This window comes from Ovis canadensis, chromosome 1, assembly GCF_042477335.2.
Source record: "Ovis canadensis isolate MfBH-ARS-UI-01 breed Bighorn chromosome 1, ARS-UI_OviCan_v2, whole genome shotgun sequence".
Lineage (NCBI taxonomy): Eukaryota > Metazoa > Chordata > Mammalia > Artiodactyla > Bovidae > Ovis > Ovis canadensis.
The window spans coordinates 16,576,061-16,598,750 of NC_091245.1; the positions used below are offsets into that span (position 1 = coordinate 16,576,061).

General features: G+C 59.0%; 1 protein-coding gene across 1 annotated transcript; it reads left to right on the plus strand.

The window, feature by feature from the left end:
- Window positions 1–313: 313 nt before the first annotated feature.
- FOXO6 (forkhead box O6) lies at window positions 314–21,999 on the plus strand. The gene is made up of 2 exons (XM_069552189.1): window positions 314–1,219; window positions 19,788–21,999. The coding sequence occupies exons 1-2, from the start codon at window positions 806–808 to the stop codon at window positions 21,075–21,077; spliced, it is 1,704 nt and encodes a 567-aa protein (XP_069408290.1). The 5' UTR covers window positions 314–805; the 3' UTR covers window positions 21,078–21,999.
- Window positions 22,000–22,690: the final 691 nt, after the last annotated feature.

Genomic DNA, 22,690 nt, shown 5'->3' on the forward strand with positions numbered 1-22,690 from the left:
GATCCTGCCGAGTCCGTGGGCGGGACAGCCCTGCTTCGGACCAATGAGAGTGCTCGGGCCCCGCCCCCGCGCCCCCTCCCCTAGAGCAAAGCAGGGGGCGGGGTCGCGCCCGCCTCGTCTTCCCTGCTCCGTAGGCGGCGCTGTTGCATGCAGGGGCTGCGGCGGGGTCGCCCCCGGCCGGGAGCCCCGCGCCTCCGCCTCCAGCCCGCAGGCGGGGCACCCGGCCCGCCAGAGGATTCCGCGGCCGCGGGCGGGCACGCCCCGCCCTCTCCCGCGCCGGGCCCGCCCCCCTCCCCGTCCCCCGCCCGTCCGAGGTGCAGCCGGCGCTGAGCGCGGCAGGCGCGGGAGCTGGCGCTGGAGCCGGAGCGGCGGCGGCATTCACGGGGCGGCGGCGGCGGCGCGGGCTCCGGCACCGGCTCGGGCTCCGGCATGGTGCAGTCCGGCTTCGTCCCGGGAGAGCGGGGCCCGCGTGCGGGGTCGGCGCCGGGGGAGCAGCGGCAGCGACGGTGGCGGTGGTGGCTGCAGGCACAAGCAGGCGGCAGGTGCTAGAAGCGGGGCTGGGCGAGGTGTGTGCCCGTTGGGCTCCGCGGCCGCCGCTCTCTCACTGCCCCCCTCTTTTCCTCCCTTCGGGCTTCCCAGAGCGTCCAGCCCCCTGTCTCCGCGACCTGGCCCATGGCGCCCCGCGGTTGAGCCGGCGCCGCCAGGGACCCCTCCCGCGGGCCTCCCCGGGGCGCGCAGATCCCGGAGCCGCCCGCCCACCCTCCGCGGAGCCCCCCTCCCCTCCTCGCCCGAGCCGGGCGGGACCATGGCTGCGAAGCTGCGAGCGCATCAGGTGGACGTGGACCCGGACTTCGCGCCGCAGAGCCGGCCGCGCTCGTGTACCTGGCCCCTGCCGCAGCCCGACTTGGTCGGCGACGAGGACGGAGCGCTGGGTTCGGGGGTGGCCGAGGGCGCCGAGGACTGCGGGCCGGAGCGCCGGGCCACGGCCCCGCCGATGGCCCCAGCGCCGCCGCTGGGCGCGGAGGTCGGACCGCTGCGGAAAGCGAAGAGCTCCCGGCGGAACGCGTGGGGGAACCTGTCCTACGCCGACCTCATCACCAAAGCCATCGAGAGCGCCCCGGACAAGCGGCTCACGCTCTCGCAGATCTACGACTGGATGGTCCGTTACGTGCCCTACTTCAAGGATAAAGGCGACAGTAACAGCTCGGCCGGCTGGAAGGTGGGGGCTTCCGGCTGGGGAGGGGTGCTAGAGCCGTTGGCTGGGGCGTCCAAGGGCTGCTAGATGCCCCTGGGCACCTGGTGGGCGGTCTGGAGGGAAACCCTGGGGCATCCCCAGGGGTCACAGAGTGTGTGCCCAGGGCGTGGGGCCGGCTGGCCGACAGGCGGGGGCGTGCTGGGAGCAGCTGTGTGCATACTCTGGATGCAGGGTGGGAGGTCTGGTGGGGTGACAAGCGACTGCCACTTTGAGGCACCTCTGAGGGATACCCTCACCCCATCCTTGGGGGCATAGCAGAAGAACCTATTCTCAGGCCTCAGACGTTGGGGACCCCTCTGTTACCCGCACGAGTTTGCTTTGTGTTACTCTTGTTTTACCCTCTCCACCAGGGCACCCTCCTTAAAGAGCTGAAATAATGACTTGGGGCCAGTGGCTGCTTTCCTCCCAAATCTTTCCCGCTGCCCTCCCTGAAGCTGGCTTCAGGGTGAGGAATGCGACCCTAGGCCCACAGTTCTTTCTGTAGTGCCAGGAGTTCACCCTAGGGCACCAGCCAGTCTGAGGTGGGGAACTGGTCAGGTGATCTGAGTTCTCCATGGGGCAGCTGCTGTCCCCCCCCTTGGCTGGATCAGCATGGTGGGCTGGTGATGACCCCTGCTGGTGTGAGGGCAGGGTGTTGAGACCTGGGGATCTGTCTGTGCCCACCCCAGGCTGTCTGTCTCCCACTTCCCTGATTTTCTGAGCCCAGATGCATTTGGGGTGGGGGAAGGGGGAGGGGCACCCCAGGGAGGCCTCAGTACCAACCACTGGAAAGGGGAGAGCCATCTTGGGAGAGGACGGGGTCTTGACTGGATTGTGGCCTCCCGACCCTACCCTGGCTAACTTGTTGGGGAATGGGGACCGTGGATGCCTTTGGAGGAGAGGAGGTTGGGGGGTGGGAGTGGTCAGGCCATGCCTAGGGCCTGTAAGCTGCCAGGCTCCCTGTGCAAGAGGGGGTCTCTATGAGGGAGACATCCCTAAATGGAGGCAAGGGGCTGTGGCTGGTGGTGGTAGGCAGGGTCAGGGGAAGGAGTGTGCCAGTGGAGGAGGGGAGGCTCATGGACAGGAACAGCGCGAGATGCCCAGCAGCTGTGCTGACCTGGGAGTTGACCTGGGAGCCCACGGCTCTCAGGCTTTATGCTGGCAGCTCCTCTGTCTCTCTGGCCACTGCTGGGTGGGGATGCAGGCTGGAGTGGCAGGCCTGAGTCTTCCTCTCCATCCTTTAGCTGGTCCCCCTTGGGCTCAGCCCCCAGCAGAACACTTGTTCCTCCTAAGTGGGTCCTGTGCTTTGCTCCCACCTCCCTCCCCTGCACTGTCCCACCCTTCACTTCTCCTTGTGGATAGTCCCTGTCGTCAAGGGCACAGAGTTCAGACACCTCTTCCAGGAAGCCTTCCCTAACTCCTTTTAGCTAGCGCAGGACTCCCTCATCTCTGGTCCTCTCCCTACCTGTCATAAGTCTTAGTCTTTTGTGTCCTGTCTCATTTCCCTTCCCCACCCTCTTTGGAAAACAGTGGCAGTAGTTAGATCAATCTTTGTGCCCATGGCACCAAGCATAGAGCCTGGCACCAGGAGCTACCAGTGCATATCTGGTAAAAGAGTAAAGAAGTGAGTGGATGGTGCAGAGGGTGCTGAGACCAGGGAGGATACTGTGAGTCAGAGCAAGCCAGGAGGGCTTCCTGCAGGAGGCAGAGCTCCAGTTGGAGTTGAAGGATTAGGGATGATGGGGAAGATGGCAAGAGGGAACATGAGGCTTGAACCCGGGAAAAAACTGCAGTGCACTGAGGGTCTCAGGGCCAAGCCCTCTGCCAGGCAGCTTCAGGCATCTGTGCCAGGTGTCACCTTTAATGCCCTCTGCACTGCCTGAGGTGGGTTTTACTGTCACTACTTATAGAACTGGGCCCTGAGGCACAAACTGGAGAAGCAAACTGCACAAGGTCACAGTCAGGAGATGGGAAGGCTGGATTCCAATCTAGGTGTGTCTCCCTCCAGGGACCCAGAGCCTCTGGAATAGTGTCCTGCTTGCCCTGGTTGTGGGAGGGGGACACTGGCAGCTTTCAAACAGGGATGGATCTAATCTGAGAATGGGATTGGGAAGGTACTTGGAGATAATATAGTCCCATGAGTTCATTTTGCAGACTGTGAGACTGAGGCCCTGGCAGGGAATGGGACTCTCCTCAGGTCATCAGTGAGTGGCAGGCCCTGGATGATGGCCCAGGCCTCCCGCCTGCCCGTTGGATGCAGTTTCCTCTGCACCACACTGCTGGGGACACACTGCTTCTCCCTGTGCCTGGGCTCAGGAAGGCTTGCCCTGGGCAGGGGCACTGGTGAGGGGTCCTCAGGCTCCTCACCTAGACCCTGGCAGAGACCCCCGCAGCAGCGGAGGAGGGCTGTTCAGAGAGACCTCTGGTCTTTCCCATCTCATCCCCTCAATGGCTGTCCTCCTCCTATCCCACCTGCATCCAGCTCCCCAGGGAGCCTCCTTCCCCTCTCATTCCCGCCCCTCCCACCACCTGTTCCCCTATTCCTAGTCTGTCCTTCCAGGGGCTGGGTGGAGGGGCCATTCCCAACTCCCAGCCACCCTCTGGTTACAGAGCCTGTGGGACACCTCAGGTGCCAGGGTTGGGGCCAGGGACCCATTGTTCCTTCCTCCCTCCCCTCCCCCACATAAGGGTTGCCCTTCAGCCCCTGGGGTGTACTGAACCCTGTGATTGATAGAGTGGGGGGACCAGTGGGGGAGGCATTGGACCTACCTTCAGGATGCATCAGGGTTACCCAAGCCCTGTGTTTTACAGGCAGGAAGGGCTAGGGAGTGGGGACTGGGGGGGCAGGGCTGGGGGACAGGGGTGTGGTGAAAACGGGGAGATCCGCTGGGGAGCCAGGCAAGCCCTCCCAGAGAAGATGGCACTTGATCTGGTCTTTCTTCACTGGGTGGGGAGGGCGGGTAGAATTGGGGGGAAAGACTTCCAAGGGATATTGACTGCATATGCAAAGACAGGGAGGTGGAATTCATACACTGGGTTTGGGAGACTGTTGGCCATGCCAGGCTGGAACTAAGGGCTCCTGGAGGTGGCAGGGCTGTGTCATGGGAAAGGCCGAGCGGGCCAGATCAGGAAGGGCTTGACCTTTGCCCTGTGGCCCAACCAGGGATGTGGGATGACAGTTAGAGGTGTTGCAGAGAGGAATTGGAGGAGGCAAGATCAACAGCAGGCACAAGGCACCCAGCAGGCTGAAGCCCGAAGAGAGACTGGGCTTGGTGCCGGAGAGGCTGGAAGAGTTGCCATCAGGGCATAGGGTCTCCAGGTCCGGGTCCGGAAACGTGGCTATCCCACATCCAAGTTGTTTTTGTTGTTCAGTAGCTAAGTCATGTCGACTCTTTGCTACCCCCATGGACTGTAGCCTGCCAGCAGGCCTCCCTGTCCCTTACCATCCAAGGAGGGTCTCCCACTTCCTCTGATACTCTAGCCCCTCCTTCCCTAGTGCTGGACTCCTCCAGGAAGCCTTCCAGGCTGCTCTGGGTCCTGGAGCTCCTTCCACTTCCACCCCTGGAGTTGCTCTGCCTGCTTTTGTGTTTCCTCGCTGCCAGCTCCCCTGGGAGCTTTCAGGCCAGGCTTGGGTGCCTCCCATTCCTGTCCCCAGGACGGGTCTGGGAGGCGCCCAGTGGAGGGGAACTTCCCTTCTCCCTCAGTGCCTGGAGCACCTTGGCTGTTGTGGGGTGGGGTCAGGAGGGGTGATGCCCCCCCACCCCCGCCCGGATCCCACCCAGGCCGGCCAGTAGGTCCTAGGTGGGGTGGGGTCTAGAAGGGAGGGGCTGCTCCCTGAGGCCAGGAGGAGGGTCCTGCGACAGCCCGGCTGAGCAGTTTTTTGCTTGCAGGGCTCCCCCTTCTCTCCTCCCCGCAGCCCGTTCCAGCGGGGCTCCCTCCTCCTTCTTTGTCCTCCGGGGATCCCCAGCCCCGAGGGCTGGTGAGGGTGTGGGAGGAGGCGGTGTGAGCCCGGGTTGGGGGGTGTCCTCACCCCCCGCGCTGCACGAGCGGGGGGCTGGCAGCTGCCCGCCTCCTGGGCACAAGCCCGTGCCAGCCGCTCCTGGCACAGTTGCTGGCACGCCCGGCAGACTCCCACGGCCACCTGCTCACACCCACCCACGAGCGCTGGCGCGCGGCGGGCCCTTCCGGCTTCCCGGGCCTCCCGGCGCCCCTCCCCCGCTACCGTGCCCCGCCCCCCCCCCCCCCCCCCCGCCATCCCCTCCCAGTCCTCTGCTCCACGAAGGCCCCCTCACTTCTGCCAGCCGTGTGTGTGGCCCCCCGGGCCGCCCCTCCCCAGCAACTTGGGGAGCTCGAGCGGCAGGGCCGCCAGGAGGCCCCTGGGATAGCTGCACCTCTGCGGGGAGAAGGAGGGGCGGACCCGGAGGCAGGCAGACAGACCGACAGACAGGGTGAGGGCCCCCGCCTGCCACCTGGCGCCGCTCCAGCGGGACGATGGCGGGCAGCGCCGTGCCAGGCGGTAATTGCAGACAGACTAATTTAAAGAGATGAGACGGTTATTTTTAACTCCTGTTAAGGTAATGAACGGCGCGGGGAGGGGGGTGTAGAGGTTCGAAAGTTCAGCGTCCCCCCCACCAGCCCCCACTTTCTGCGGGTTGGGGCTCCCCTGTCTGCAGGCCCTGAGGACCCAGCTTCAGGACTGAGTGGAGTGGAGGGGCTCTGCTAGGGAAGGGGAAGGGCTCAGAGGGCTGGGGAGCAAGCACCCACAGGTCCAGGCTAGTGTTAGCATCCCTCTTTCCCAGGTGGAGAAGTGGCTTGTCTTAGGATCACCTCCCTAAGAACTGGCATACCTGGGAACTGAACCCCCTTATACACCCCAAACTCACGTGTTTCCTCCTGTGCCATTAGGGCTGGGGTCGGGAGGGATTTGGAAAGGGGGCAAGCTTGTTTCTAGCAGCCCACCTTCTCTTCTCTTTGAGTGGAGCTGGTGGTGGCTGCTAAATGGGGTCCAAAGAGCTTTGGAAGCCCCTCTGTGTCTTGTGAGGAGTGCAGGTATGGTCGCGGGCTTCGCGTGTGGGTGAGGGCTTCTAGGGTATGGCTGTAGCAGGGAGAGCCCCTCCACCACTGTCTCCCTTACCTCGCAGCTGACTCTTCAGCACCCCTTCCCTATCTGAGCCTGTAGCCTGCCTACCATCTTGTGGATGGGTCCCCAAGAAACAGGTTCACGTTGGTGCCTACTCCTTTCACATCCAAGTCTGACTTCCGTCTCCAGGAGAACTGGGGAGTCATGGAGCCCATTACCTGCTGTCAAGCCTCCTTCCTAGATTACTCCCTTTCTCACACACTCCTAGGTGCTGGGAGCTTGCAGCCTCCAGCACTGCCCATTCTGTTGCCAGACAGACCTTTGGGTGGTTAGGCCTTTCTTCTTTCTCTGGCCATGGCCCATCTCTCTGGAGCATTGCTCCAGGTGTCCTAGCTCAGCCCTTCAGGGTCTGTTGGAGCTATGGAGTTGGGAGTGGGTGAGGGGTGGGGAGAGCCCCTGTAGGAGACCTTCATCTCGAGTGTGTTGAACTGGAGCAAAGCACTCTCCCGTTCTGGTCCTCTGTGTTCTCATCCATAGCCAAAGGGCCTTAACTCACCCTGTCTCTGGCCCTTTTGGGGGCTGTAACTGGATAAACCCTCTGGTTCTAAGAGCCGTGATGGGTTAGTTGGGCCTGGGGGCGCAGAGTACTGATGGGGCTTCTCATGGGCGGAAGCAGGTGAGTAGCAGTGTGGATGCACTCGAACTGGGGACTCCTGTTTGGGGCTGCCTACCCTGCCCCTGGCGGTACCCGGGTGGCAGACATACTCTGAGCACAGTGAAGGGAGTGCTCGTGGCAGTCCCAGCTGTCCCCCCAGAGCAGGCAGATGGGGGTCCAGGGTGTTAGGTGGGCATCAGTGGAGACTCTGGGGCCCGGGTAGGGTGCTCAGGGGGGACAGCTGGATCTGGAATGCCCCCCTTCCTCCTGGCACCCTGGTTACCATGGAAACCAACTCCTGTTTGGGAGGGTTTGGCTGTTTGCTGCCTCTCCCCACCCCCCAACCCATATGTGGAGGTGGGAGGGGGGCCAGGTGGCTTGTGCGGGAGGGGCCTCCCACACCCTCCCCCGCCAGGGCCTCCATCTTTGCAGGGAAACCTTTCTGGTCTCTAAGAGGGATGCCTCTTGTGGGAAGGGGAACAAGAATTAAGAGAATTAACTCCTGGGTGCTAGGCAGTCATTTGGGCACTTCACATAAATCTTCCCATTTCATCCTCCCTGGGTCCTGCCAGGTATGTGATAATAGCCCCATTTTGCAGCTGAGGAAATTGAGGAAAAGACGAAGTCTCTTGCCAAGGCAGCATAGCTGAAACAAGGCTGAGCCTGGGTTTAGATGCAGACCTGTCTGTTGCTACCATGTGTCACCATCTCCCAATGCCAGTGCAGTGTCAGCCCACATCCCAACTAGTCCTCCTGCCCCAAGGCTCACTCCTGCTCACTCCAGAACTCTCCAGAGTTGCTCAGTTCCCTTGGAAGCCAACCAAGCCCAAACTGCTCTGTTCGGGCCCCTGAGCCCTCTGCTGGCCTTGTCCAGGCCCTGCCCTCGCTCCCATTTTCCCTGCTGCCTCTGATCCCACACTGCCCTCGCGCTGCCATCTTTATACCTGATGCTGGAATTGTCAACCCAGACCACTGCCGTTGTCACCTGCTTGCCACGACTGCTGTGTGGGGCTCAGGGGAGTTTCATTTCTCAGCCACTCTCGGGGGCTGATCCCTGGGGACACCCCTCAGAAACTAGGCAGGTGCTTGGGTAGTTTAAACAAAAACCTACCTACTAGGTGATTCTGAAACCCAGTGTGTCTTTCTGAGAATCCTGCCTCAAGTCCTTAGTTGTTGGCAGAGCTGGCTGATGATCTGAGTCACCTAGAAGCTTTTAGGTAGTACAGTCTGCAGCCCTTGTCTGAGACCCTCTGTATCAGCCTGTCAGCGGGTGAGCTTTGAAATCTGTATTTTAACAGGTCTGTCTGGTGACAGGTCAGATTCTAAACTGATGCCTTAGATGGTATCTTCCCTGACTCCTGCTTGTCCCCCCTGTCTTCTGTTCCCAGGGTGGACCACCTTCTCCTCCAAGCAGGCTGCTCAGATTGAGCCCACACCTCTCTTCCTCACTCTTTCTGGGTCCTCCAGGGAGTTGAGCCCCATGCAGTCAGCTTCAAGGGACTGAAACCACTCCCACGCCTCCACCCCCAAGAATCCATTCATCCGCCCCGCCCTGCCCTCCTGTGCTCTGCCACAGAGCGTTTGGCTGCAGGAGGGAGGGGAGCGGTCATCAGCACGAATCCTCGGCAGGCAGGCCTCTTTGGCGCTGGCCCGTGAGGAACTGGAAAGTCGCAGTCCCTGCTCTCTGCTAGTTCCCTGTCTGGTGGGGGAGGTGAGACCACGTGTGCTGTTCTTACAGGGACCAGTCCTGGGGCCTTAGCCACACCAGGTCTTGACCTCCTGGCCCCAGTCAACCTCTCCAGCCACATCACCCACCCCTCTCGTCTTCTGGCCTTTGCTTCAGCCACACACAGAACTCTTCCAACTGGAGATGCAACCACCACGTGCAGTGACAGGCGTGCTCCCATTTAATTTTCACAGCAAACTGTGAAGCTGGTACTGCTACTGTCCCCAGTTTGCAAATGAGGAAAGTGAGGCTGAGAGACACAAAGTAGGCTCTCATAGTATCCCACTGGCAGTGACAGAAAAGAAACTCCCCTGGGCCATTCCTCCCTAACCCGGTGCTCCTTCCAGGCTAGTGCAGGCTGGCCTCCACCAGCAACATTGTCTCTCTGATTTATTTCCCTTGGAGTTTGGCCCTGAGGCTTCCAGCCTGGGGGTTGGCTCTGGGATCCTGACTCCCTTTCTGCAACCCAGAGCTCCCAGAGGGAGGGAGCTGACATCGGCCCCCTCTCCATCTGCAGGTCCTGGGGCTGATGGCTGCTTCCTCCACTCACTTTAATCCAGGCCTACACCCACTGGGCACCCACTGTGCAGCGCTGCTCAGAGGAACCAGACTGGCTCCCTGCCCTCGAAATGCCTGCAGGTCCAGCTGGGGAAATAAGATGAGGATAAAAATGACCCAGGGTCATGATGGAGGGACAGATAATACGCTGTGGGTATTTGGAGGTGAGGGAAGAGAATGAAGCAAAAAAGTTAAACCCTCAGGATTTTTTGGGAGCCTCACAGGGTCTGGCTATGTTAGCCAGAGCCCAGCAGGACTTGAGGCTGGAGAAGCAAGCAGAGGCCGGCTGGTGAGTGGCCTTGAATGCCACACCAAGAAGTTGGCACTCCAAGCTGTGGGGGATGAGGGATGACATGGGCAGAAAGGATAGTATGGAGGGTTGGGGCAGGGGAAGAGACTGGCTCAGAGGCCCACTGTGGGCCTCATACTGGGATTCAGGATAGAAGATGAATCTGAGAAAGAGTAGAGGCCCCAAGACTTCCAAGATCCCAGGCCTGACGTGCCAGGCAGCATGCTTTGGTGCCTTGAGGATCTCAGAGGTAAGACAGTGGTGCGGGTAAGAGTCTCAAGGCAAGCAGGGAGGAGCAGTCCTAGTTTTGCCACCCACCCTCTGTGTAGCCTTGAGCATCCAAGCCTCAGTTTCCTTATGCAAAATGGGATAATAATAAGATATGTCCAAGCTTTGCTGTGAGAATTACATCTAAGGAGAGTTATATGTTAAGTCCCCAGTGAAATCTGAGCAAATACTGTTAGTTGCTCATCGCTCTGGCAAAGGAAAGGAGATAACTGTCCGTGCCCTATGTAGGGTGGGGGTCCTGGGCCCTGATCCCTGAGAGACACTGACTTGTATATGTGTCGGGGGTGGGGGCAAGACTTCTTCTAGTCGCTCCCTTTCTGTCCCTGGGGTGTGAGGGAATCAGGAGGTTCCATATGCTGCTCTGTAGCCTACAGAGCTTTCCCTGAGGCCTTGAGGGCAAGCAGGCAGGTTTCAGGCAGTGTTTTCACAAATGAGGGCAGTGATTTACCCAAGGTCACCCTTGAACTCAGCACTACTTGCCCCTAGATGCTGGCTCCTCTTTGCCCACTGGCAGGCTGTGTGACCTTGGGCATGGTCCTTCCCTCTCTGGCTCTGAGTCCCATCTGGGGATCTGAGCTCCCCTCCCCCAACACTCTGGGAAGCTGTGAGGCCTCCTCCACCCCTCCTGTCCCCTCCCCCTGTCCTCAGCTGGCCTTGCCTCCTTTTGTAACCTGAGCTGGGGCTGTGGGGGAAGGGGCTTGCCCTCTGCCAGCAGCACCTGCCAGCTGAGCAGATGTGAGGGGATGGAGGCCCCCATCCCCCAGGGGATTGCCTGCTCTTGGCTTGGCAAGACTGGGGCTGGGCGGGCAGTGCTCAGCACACCCAGCCCTGGCCTCTGGCCTCTGCCCCCGAGAACTTACCCCGAGCATTTGTTCATTTTTCAGTGGACATTCGTGCTCCAACGTGCCCTGCAAGGACCTCTCAGGCTCCGGGAGAAGACAGACAGCAGATGAGGGCTGGTGCCCCAGTCTGGGTGGGCTGCGTGGGCCTCCTGGAGCCCCTTGGCATGGGGACAGAGGGCCAAGGGCAGACCCTGGGGGTAAGGCCAGTGTCTGTGCGGGTGGCCATGCCCCTGGGAGAGCAGATGGTTCTCTTGGCACCATGCCCACTCTTCCTTTCCACCCCCAACCCCCAGCCAGCCTGCAGGGCTGGGGCACAGCTGCTGAGCCCTCCCCAGAGCCGGGCCAGGGCAGGGCTGGGTGAGGTCACTGCAGCTGCTCCCAAGGCCTGGGGCAGGGGTGTGGGAGGTGCTGCCAGCAGAGCAAGGGAGGGGATCAGAATGAGGAGGGGCTTGGAGGGGCCTGAATGGCTTGGCAATTGGGGATCCCCTTTAATCCTGGAAGAGAGAGGAGATCTGTGCAGGGGTTGCTGAGCCAGCGTGGCAGTTCCTGGTGCCCTTTCCCCAGGAGAGTTTCTGTCTGGCCTAGGCTCGCCTAGAGGTGTCTCAGGGTAGGCGGAAGAGCACAGACCTGGTGTGAATTCCTGCCGCAACACTTACCCCCTGGTAAGTGGGTCAGCTGTTCCCTGAAGCCTCAGTTTCTCCTCTGTAAAATCAGAATAATAAACCAACTCAGAGGTTTGTTACAGATACTTAAACTGCTGAGTGCGGCATGTGTGATCGTAGTGTCTTTCTTTCTCCACTTGTTGAAGTCTCCGGAGGAGTCAGCAGAGAGTAGGGAGGTGGCAGAGGCACCAGGAACTGGAGGAAAAACCAGGAGGAGGAGAAGGAGGAGGAGCCAATACCTGGAACTTCAGCCTGAGGTTTGGTGGAACAGAAATGGCAAAGTTGCCAGGCCTGAGTGGTTCATGGCTACTGAAAGTTCCAACCTATGTGTTGACTTACCATAAGCCAAGGATTGCCCACAAAGTTCAAGTTGGGAGGCAGACTCATCCACAATTACACTCTAGTGCACAGGTAGATTTTTGCAGTAGAAATGGGGAGGGAATAGTTATCTTTGGGGCTTGCAGAGGGGAAAGACACCACAAAGCTCGCCTTGATAGAGGAGGACCCAGTTGCACAGAGAGAAAGAGAAGGGCACAGGGAACAGTGTGGGAAGGCAGGAAATGTGAGACATCCAGGGTGGCTGGAGTTCCAGATGGGTGTAAGCAATGAAGGTGACGAGGCTGGAGAGCATCAGAGGCCCTTGATTGTCAGTCTGGAGTTGGACCCAAGCCCTGGGGGATGAGGAGCCATGGGTCTTTGAGTAGGGGTGAGCTGGGACTTCTGCTGTTGGCTTGTTTGCTGTCCAGGCTGAGTGTGTAGGCTCTATTGTCTCTGGGGTGGCAGGGCTGAGGGATGCCAGGGCCTGTCTCTTGACCTCCTGCCTTGCTTTTGCTATTTGGTTCCTCCTGGCCCCTGGCTGCCCACTTCTGTTCCACTAATGACTCCAAGCCATTCACCTGTCAACACGTGTGGCTCTGATGCTCCTGCCTGCCCTTCCACCCCTCCTTCCCTGCAGACCCTAGTACCAAGGGTTTGCATGTGGCCTCAGGGCTCTGAGGTCATCTAGGTCACTCCTTCTCCCAGGAAATCTGTCTGGACTGAGTACTCCAGGCAGCAGAGCAAGCGACCCTCCTCCTCACCTAGCTTCCCCACCCCCAGTTTTGTGGCTCTCTCTGAGTCAGGTGTGTTCCTGGGCCAGAGGTGGGTGGGGGATTTAGGATGGTACAAGCGTTGCTCCTGGGCCTGAGACAGGGACTCCATAAGATGTGGGATGTCGTGCAGTTCCTGGCCCCACTCCCTTTCCCATGGATGTTGGGATAGTTACTGTCTTTTACAGGAGATGCTCAAGGTCACATGGATGAGGTTGGGATTCCAACTCTAGCCCTCAGTACTTCTTCATGCAGGAAGGGAGTGAAGGAAGGAGGGAGAGAGGAAATAGGAGTCACAGAGGGAATCAGAGCACTCATGCAACCCCACAGGTGATCTTGGTTCTGGGAGGCACCAAAGGGAGGAGCTGGGTCACATCCCCATTGGGTAGGTGGGCCCAGCTTCCTGAGCGCGGGGCCAGGTGGAATCTTGGACAGCAATGGAACCTGGAGAGGCAACCATACCTGGTTTTAGGTTGGATGGATGGACACAAGATCCAGGACTGAACTGGAAGAGTCCTGGATCCCCTCGGTACTAGAGGCCAGGGGGTAGCACAGGGCTTGTTATGGGTGGGCAGCATAACACTTGGGTCTCCTGTCTCTGATGAAAGCCAGGAAGCTTGGGCTTGAGAATCAAGGCAGGGATGGCCACTGAGAGGGGCAGCAGGGCAGCGTTCCCCACCTCATTATGGATGTGAGTGAGAAGAACCTTGGCTTTGGAATACAACAGCCCTGAGACCCAGACCTAGCTCCATCACTTCCCAGCTTTGTGGTCTCAGGAGTCATTTAACCGACTTGAGCCTTAGTTCCCCTCTCCACCCCCACTTCATAAAATAGCATTACCTACCCACAGTGGTGTCAGAGAAGACTCTTGAGAGTCCCTTGGACTGCAAGGAGATCCAACCGGTCCATTCTAAAGGAGATCAGTCCTGGGTAGTCTTTGGAAGGACTGATGCTAAAGCTGATACTCCAGTACTTTGGCCACCTCATGTGAAGAGTTGACTTATTGGAAAAGACCCTGATGCTGGGAGGGATTGGGGGCAGGAGGAGAAGGGTATGACAAGGGATGAGATGGCTGGATGGCATCACCGACTCGATGGATATGAGTCTGAGTGAACTCTGGGAGTTGGTCATGGACAGGGAGGCCTGGCGTGCTGCAATTCATGGGGTCGCAAAGAGTCGGACACAACTGAGCAACTGAACTGAACTGAACCCACAGTTTGGATGGTTTTTAGAATTCACAGAAGAAACATATCTAAAGAACCTAGCTTACGTCTGGCATGTGGTAGGTGGTGCCCTTCTCCCGCCTTGGTATGTGAGTGTGTGCCAGTGGTGTGTGAGAGTGGGCTTGCACTGGCTCGTGAGAGCTGATCAGGGAGAACTTCTTCCCAGTGCTGCGCTCAGTGACATCATGCTGCCAGCTTAAAATTGGCTACGATGGGAATATCCATACCACAGAAACCAGCAAATGCTACAAATCGAATCAGGTGGAGTTTTTTCCTTGCTGGAGAGCTGGAAAAAAAAAAGTCCATCCTGTGGGTTCTCTTTAGCCATCAAGGGGACCAAACAGGAGGTGGGGGGCAATGGTGGAGCACTGGCTGGACCATGCAACCTAGAACTCAAAGTCCAGGGGCCTGGGAAGGTTGGGTACAGTCATAGTGCCAGGCAGCCCTCCATAGGCTGGGACAGCAAATGGTGGGACCCTTCTTCTTGCTCCAAACCCCTCCTCTTCTCCCCCCACTCCCTAGCCCTGAGATCTGCTAGGCTCTGGCTGGAAAAGTAAGATTGGATGAGGTTGAGCTATCAGGGAATGAAGCTGTGCTGGGAGGAGAAATGAGGTTGAGCTGGAAGATAAACGAGGTTGTACTGTCAAGGAATGAGGTGGTACTTGGAGGCAAGGTGAGGCTGCATTATTAGATAAATGAGGTTGTACTATCAGGGGATGAAGTGTACTTGTAGGAGAGATGACGTCCTGCTGGATCAGGCGGCTTGCACCATCAGAGAACACAGCCACACCACAGGAGGAAGGAGAGCCTCCGACTTGGAGGATAAATGAGGGTGTCCTGCTGGATAAATGAGGGGGCCCGTCAGGTGAATGGAGTGCTGTTAGCAAATGAGGTTGTACTTGCTGGATAAATGGGACTGGTGTGCTGGATAAATGGGGTTGTGTTGTCAGATGAATGCATTACTGCTTGTGGGCGAAGGGTGTCCTGGGAATAGATGAGGGTGTCCTGTTGGATGGATGAGCTGCCGCCACCAAACAGCTCAGACCCTGTCCACAGAGGAGGCACCCTCAGCAAGGACGAGGTTATTCTGTTCCCCTGGGGGCTCCTGAAGCATCTTCTGGCTCAGATGGTCCAGACTGCGAGAGACCTTGGCTGCAGCAAGCCCTGGGTTACCCAGATCTGTTCGGGCAGCAGGAGCGAGTAGGGTAGGGGGCCAGGGTGCGCAGCTGCCTTGTGCACGCTGAGAGCCCTGCTTTGCTTCTCACCAAAGCCCTTCCTCCTCTCTGCGCTTCCCTCTGTGGCCCAGGATGCTCCCCTGTTTGCCTGCCATTCTGTCCTGTGTTCTCTCAGTTTGGAGCAGCCCTTATTCTGTGCAAGCCACTCTGCCAATCTCATTAATTCTCCCTGCAAGACTATGTTACCCTCCTTTGCTGTCTCTCATTCATTCACTCAACAAACATTTATGAAATGCCTGGCATATACCAAACACATGGGGTCTGGTAGGAAAAAGAAAGGGACAGAAATGCTTCATGGAACTTAGATTCTAATATAAGGGAAGCCAGATAACAAATTAATGAACATAATATAAAGAAATTATACGGTACTTTAGAAAGCACTAATTGTTTTAGAAAAACTCGGAGCAGGGTTAGGGAGCCAAGAAATGGCAAGGCAGAGGAACGTCTGTTAAGAGCAGGCAGGATAGGTCTCATTGTATAGGTGACATCTGAACAGAGACTTGACGGAGCTGAGAGACAGACGGTGGGTATCTGGGCAAGGTGGGATGGTACCTGGCAGGTTCCCGGAAGGTTTGAAGAATGGGAGGGATCATGCAGGACAGTGTCAGGAGAGGACCCTAGGAGGTCACAGAGGGTCTTGTGGGCTATGGAAAGGCATTTGTTCTCTACTCTGAGTGCGATGGGGGCATCCGAGTGTTCTGGGCAGGACTGGACCATGACCCAGGTTATTTATAGCATCCCTCCAGCTGCTGCCTGGTGGAAGGCTAGAGGGAAACAAGGGTGGAGGCAGGTAGCCTGTTTGAGGAAGTGGAGGTTCAAAGCGTGCGGCTCGATTGTTTGTGGGTGTCAGAGCCAAGACTGGAATCTGGATCCAACACCAGAGCCCTGCTTTTTGTGCTGTACCAGCCTCCTCGCCCTGCTGACTGAGGCCCCGGAGGCTGGCCTCTCACCCAGGTTCTGTGGGACAGTAGGCGGTGCTGGGATGTAACCCCTAGTCCCTTCCCTCTGCCCCCACCCTCAATGGTCTCTCTGAGGCACCAAGTCAGGGAGGTCCCATCCTGGAAACTGCACCAGGCCCGCATGGAGGTGTGAGGCCCCAGAAGCCCAGCTTGGGCACCAGGGGAGCCTGGGCATGCCGGGGCCTTGGCTGTGGTGGTGGGTTGCTAGGCAACTCTGAGAGGGAACCCTGGTTACTGCTACCTGGCAGAGGCGTCTCCTTGCCCTCCCTCCCTCATCTCCTCCGTGGCCTCTGGCCTCCCAGGAGGCCTTGTGGGTGAGATGTGATCAGTGCTTGCCACAGGATCTTGGCTGGGAGCTCTGATGGGTACCAGGTGGCTGGGTCCTGAGGAGCCAGAATGAGCTGCAGGGCCTGGCCTGGCCTCCTGGGGCACAGCCTAGTGCACACCTGGTGAAGAGCCCTGCTCAGCAGACCAAGGCCTAAGTCTTCACCTAGCTCTGGGCCACCTCCCTGGGTGATCTTGGAATGGCACCTTACTAAGCTTCAACCCCATCCAGGTGGCCTACAGAATTCCTTGCCAAGGGCCATTTTTTGTGAAAGTGCCAATGGAGGCTGCTGAGCAGAAAAGGTTCCAGGTTACCCTCACCCCAGCCCCACTGGTTTGAGTGTGGAACACTCATGTTTTATGTTAGATTCCATTTACTAAAAGAGTTCCACTACTTAAAAAAGTTTGAAAACCCCTGGACTGAACAATTCCAAGAACTTTTCGTTGTCAACTCCAAAGGTGCCTAGAGTGCAGTGGCCCATCTCATCAATTTCTGGGGAAGGAAACTGGCCGAGAGGAAGAGGGAGTGGCCCCAGGTCAGGCCTGCTGGAGGACAGGGAGGCATCCCAAGCTGCAGGTCAGGAGGCCTGGGCTCAAATCCCAGCTCTGCCACCAGGTCCTGGGTGACGCAGGGCAAGTCCTTTTTTCTCTCTGGGTCCAACCAGCTGTGGTTTCAGGCTGGGGCTTAGGGGTACCTGGCTGGGCAAGGAACAGAGTGGGGAAGGATAGAGACCTTCATAGGCCTGGAACGTGTGTTTTTGACGGTGATCTAAAACATTTTTATTGATATTCAGAAAATTTTGGAAGTCTCATGGAGTACAAGCCAAGATTCCCTTGAATTCTAAAAAGGAAATGCAAGACTCTTAGAGAATTTTGACCTTTTAACATGCCCCCGGCTTCCCATGCTACCAGCTTCTAGGGTTGATTACATCATGGAAAGTTTGAGAAGAAATGGAGGATTGGTTTCCTAAGATTCTTTGGAAATTCTCTGACTTGTTCTCTCCCATGGTGGAATGTGAGGTCCTTTAGACTCAGAGTGAGTCTAACCTGAAATCAGTGCCTGGCTCTGGCACTTAAAACTGTATGATCTTGACAACTTACATAACCTCTCAGTCACCTCACCTTGACACAGTTGGTGGTTTAGTCAAGTCGTGTCCGACTCTTTGTGACCCCATGGACTGTAGCCTGCCAGGCTCCTCTGTCCATGAGATTCTCCAGGCAGGAATACTGGAGTGGGTTGCCATTTCCTTAGCACATCTTGAGATAGGGCTCACAGTCCCTGAGTTGTATGAGCACTGACAGAACGATCATAAAGTACTGAGAATGAGATAAAATACTCCCAGTACCAGGGCTGACCTGGCAGGTACTCAGGAGGTACCCTACTTGGTGACATCCTTCCTTCTCCTCCCACCCTCTAGCACTCAGAACCGGGCTGGCACATAGTGACATGGATAAAGAGGCGTGGCTTGACTGACCTCCAGCTGGAGGGGCTGCGAGGTGGAGCCTCTGGCTAGGCAGTTAGTCCCACAGGGGTTGAGAACTGAGGCCTCAGAGGCCCCTGAGCACAGGTGTGAGGGAGGGGCTGGGGAGCCAGGTGCAGGGCCGGGAGCGGGAAAGGGGGTTTCTACTCCAGGGAGCACCACTCCCTGGGGGTCCGTCTCCCCTCCTCTCAGGGCACCAGGAGGAGCCAGGCAGGGCAATGCTGGGAGGTGCCTTGGGGCCCCAGCCGTTGTCTCCCAAGACCAGAAAGTGCCAGAGATAAGGAACCTGGGGTCCTGAAGAAGTCAGGCACGTGCCTGGTGCTGGGGGTGAGGGCCACCTCAGCAGAGAGGACCCCTCCTTCTGCAATCAGGTAGGAAGGATGCAGCAGGGAGAGCCCGCACGGATCAGAGGTTCTGGGGCTGAGGGGATGAGAGCAGGTCCGTATGCTGGGCAGACCTGGAGTGGTACCTGGCATTCCTGCCTGTGGGACCATGGGCAAGTTACATCATGCCTCTGGGCCTCCATTCCCTGGTACAGGAGACGGGGTAATGCCAGCTCCCCAGGGTTGTTTGTGCCCAGCACAGGTACACTCAGGGCCTGATATTAAGGATTGTAGAGAAGGAGTAAGTCTGTGGAGTGATCTAAGAAGTGAGGTCTTCTGGCCAGAGTAAGGGATTTAACCAACATTTATGAACACCAAACCCTTAGCACGCACATTATCTCAGGTAATGATCTAACAGCCTTGCGAGGTGGTTACTGTATGTTGCCCATTTTTTTCAGAGCAGCTCACTGAGGCATGCGCTCCTAGAGATTGAGTCAACAGCCATGGTTACATAGCTAGGTGGCTGAAAAGAGCCAGGCATCCTGCCCAGCCCTTCAGACACCCAAACCCCTGCTATCTCCACAACAGTGCCAGAGCCAGGAAGTCCAGGCCACCAGCAGGGAGGCCCCAGAGGTGGGACGGGGTGGGCTCTGCAGAAGTTCTAGTCCTCCACGTTCTCCGTGAGGAGCCAGGTCAGTGGAGCTGTGGACTCCCCTGCCTCCCTCTGTCCCCAGCCCAGGCCTGGCAAAAGCAGGCGGTGATATGGAGCCCAACAGAAATTCACAAGAGGATATGTGTAGGTGTGGCTAAGGTGAGGCCCGAGGAAGGACCAGAGACAGCAGGAGAGCTTTGTGGCCTCAGGCAAGCCACTTCATCTCTCTGAGCCTCAGTCTTCTTGTCTGTAAATGGGCATGATGTCACCTGCTTTGTGGGGATTTTGTGCAGTTTCCACCAGGAAGGGGGTTGAGGGCAAAGCTACTTTGCATGAGGTGGATGGAGAGGGAAAGGAACTGGGCTGACCTGAAGGTGGCTACTGAGCAGCTGTGGGGTTTGAGGTCTCCACGGCTGATGGATGTGCTTTGAGGGGCTTACTGGGATGGGAGGCCTCTGTGGAGTTCGCAGAAGCTCCAAGAAGTTGGGAGAAAATGTAGGCCTCTGCCCACCTTGGGGACCCCCAGCTGATTCTGCTTATCCTGGCCAGACCCTCCCAGCAAAGGGTTAACAGTCTTCTCTACCTGCAGTTGCATTTTAAAGACACGAAATTAAAGCAGGTAATTTATTCTCCCCACACACGAAAGAGCAATTAGTTCTAAACAGGGCTTAATCAGTCACCGCGAGATTGATTTCTGGAGCCCTGGGTTTTCGGGCTCCTGGCGCCACGCCAGGCTGGTGGGGTGGGGGGGGGGGCGGACAAATGAGCCGCAGCGGCATGAGCCCTTACATAATCTGTTGGGGGCCCCTAGCAGCCTGGCTAGCCCCGGGCGGAGCTTGGCTGAGTGCGGAGGGGGGTCTTGCTCCCCTGCTGCAGGCGGCTCCTCAAGAGTAGCCTCCCTGGCAAGACTAGACCCAAAGCTCCGGCCCCACCCCACAGACACTGCCTGTGCCGGCGGGAGCAGGGAGGGTTCTGGGGTGCGGGATGGGTATTCTGAGTTCGTCCTGCCTGGTACTTACACCTGTTCCCCCTTCTTCTTCCCTCTTTCCTCCCCTTCTGCTTTTGGCGTTTCTTCTCTCCTCCTCTCCTCGATTTCCTCACACTCCTCTTCCCATCACTCATCCCCTCACTGCCACTCCCCCACCCCTGTCCTTGTCTCTGGCCACAGAACTCCATCCGGCACAACCTGTCTCTGCACACCCGCTTCATCCGCGTGCAGAACGAGGGCACAGGCAAGAGCTCCTGGTGGATGCTGAACCCCGAGGGCGGAAAGACGGGCAAGACCCCGCGGCGCAGGGCCGTGTCCATGGACAACGGGGCCAAATTCCTGCGCATCAAGGGCAAGGCGAGCAAGAAGAAGCAGCTGCAGGCACCCGAGCGAAGCCCAGACGACAGCCCCCCGGGCGCGCCAGCCCCAGGGCCCATGCCTGCCGCGGCCAAGTGGGCCACGAGCCCAGCCTCGCACGCCAGCGACGACTACGAGGCGTGGGCCGACTTCCGCGGCAGTGGGAGACCCCTGCTCGGGGAGGCAGCTGAACTGGAAGACGATGAGGCCCTGGAGGCCCTGGCGCCGTCGTCGCCGCTTATGTACCCGAGCCCGGCGAGCGCGCTATCGCCCGCGCTGGGTGCACGCTGCCCGGGGGAGCTGCCCCGCCTGGCTGAGCTGGGGGGCCCGCTGGGCCTGCACGGCGGCGGCGGCGGCGGCGGCGGCGGTGGCGGCGGCAGTGCAGGGCTGCCCGAGGGGCTGCTGGACGGCTCGCAGGACGCGTACGGGCCGCGGGCCCGCGCCGGGACGCCCGCCTACTTCGGCGGCTGCAAGGGCGGTGCCTACGGCGGGGGCGGGGGCTTCGGGCCTCCGGCACTGGGCGCTCTGCGCCGCCTGCCCATGCAAACCATCCAGGAGAACAAGCAGGCCAGCTTCCCGCCGGCCGCCGCGCCCTACCGCCCCGGGGCGCTGCCCGCGCTGTTGCCGCCGCCGCCACCCGCGCCCAGGCCCGGCCCCGTGCTTGGTGCACCCGGGGAGCTGGCTCTGGCGGGCGCTGCCGGCACCTACCCTGGCAAAGGGGTGGCCCCGTACGCGCCGCCGGCGCCCTCGCGCAGTGCCTTAGCCCACCCCATCAGCCTTATGACGCTGCCCGGCGAGGCGGGCGCGACGGGTCTGGCGCCGCCGGGACACGCGGCCGTCTTCGGGGGCCCCCCCGGCGGCCTCCTGCTAGACGCGCTGCCCGGGCCGTACGCGGCCGCCGCCGGGCCGCTGGGTGCCGCGCCCGACCGCTTCCCGGCCGACCTGGACCTCGACATGTTCAGCGGGAGCCTCGAGTGCGACGTCGAGTCCATCATCCTCAACGACTTCATGGACAGCGACGAAATGGACTTCAACTTCGACTCGGCCCTGCCGCCGCCGCCGCCCGGCCTGGCGGGAGCCCCGCCCCCCAACCAGAGCTGGGTGCCAGGCTGAGGGCCGCCTGCCGCGCGCCCCAGGTGCCCTGCCCCGCACCCCGCCAGGGGCCTCTGTCTTCCCATCCTGATCCCGGGGTCCCCACTCCCATTTCTGCTCCACGGGGCGGATCCAGGAGGCAGCCCCAACCCAGCTAGAGACAGCCCGCAGAAGCTGACCGCTGAGGGAAGTGGTAGGGAGGCGCTGGAGCACCCTGCTATTCCTGCCCACCCCCCCAGAGGCCCGCTCTGCCTCCTCCCAAAGACGGAAAGCCCGCGGGGTGGATGCTGGGTTCCTGGCTGGGTGGGAATGGGGAGGAATGAGGTGGGACGCGCTGGTCTGGGAAGTAGACTGGTAGATGCGACAGGGGGGGGCGTCTCCGAATCCTCAGTATCATTGGTAGGGCTCTCGCGTGACTAATCGCCCACCCAAAGTAGGGGCTGATTCCCTATTGACACTTTCCCACTGGTCTTTGCGTCACCCACCCCAAGCCAGGAACCCCTCTCCTGAAAACACACCCACACCTACCTATCGGCTGTTCACCTTGAGCTGTCCTTCAAATCCTGAACCACCCTCCGACCTCCACCCCCACGGTTCAGCCCTTCCCACCCATCCTCGCCTGCCCTTGTTTCTCCCCTCCGGGTCGGAGTCCCTCTCCCCTTCCACCCCTGCCCTTCCCCCAGTACTGGTTTCAGCCTCTCCAGCTAGCCTCAGCTCTGGATCCACCCCCCAACCCACCACCCCTTTCTCCGTGCCAGTCCTGGCTCCTCTCTCCCATATTTATAAGTGTCCGGTCGGGGCGGGCTATGGGCGCGGTGTCCCCGGCGCATATCGTAGGCAGTGTACCGTGGCCGTGCCGTCAGCGTGTGCGTGTGTGCCGTGTCGAGGCCGTGTAGAGTGCATTGTACAGCATATTTTCATGAATAAAATTGTTTTAAATATTTCCCGCGCCTTGGGCTAGTAGGAGAGCGGCGGCAGAGGCAGATAATTGGCGAGGATCGCGGAGGTGGGGGTCCCTGTCCCTGAGCCCATTGTGACTTTGTGTTTGCGTCTGCGTCAGCATTCACAGACGCCTGTCTGCTCAACACACATTGGTTAAGCGCCTACTGAGTTCTGGATGCTGGAGATGTGCCTAGGTGGACTCTCCACCTGTTTCTGTGAACATATGCCTTGCAGGAAGTTTCTGGTCTGGGGATATTCTGTCCCCAAAAAGCCAGAGTTGGAAGAGAAGGCACAGGTATTAACTGAGAGTATGTCTGTGTCAGATCCCGAATTAGGTGTAATTTTTGTTCCCATTGTACAGATGAGAAAACAGGGTCGGAGCGGGAAAACACACAGACTTCTGTTTGAATTTATCCTCTGTTTTCCAGTCGTGTGACCTTGCTTTCCCGGCTGGCACACCTCGTGAGCAGTAAATGAGAAGAGAGATATAAAGTGGCAGCACAGGTCCTGTGCCCCCTCACCCATCCATTCATCCATGGAAGATTTAGTGAGTACCTGCTATGTGCCAGGTCTTATACCAATCACTGGGGCTGCCATAGAGACCAGCACAGGCACAGCCTCTGCTCTGAAGGAACTTAGAGGTTTGAGGGGGACAGAGATGAGTTCCTGGGCAATTTTAGATCAGAGATATA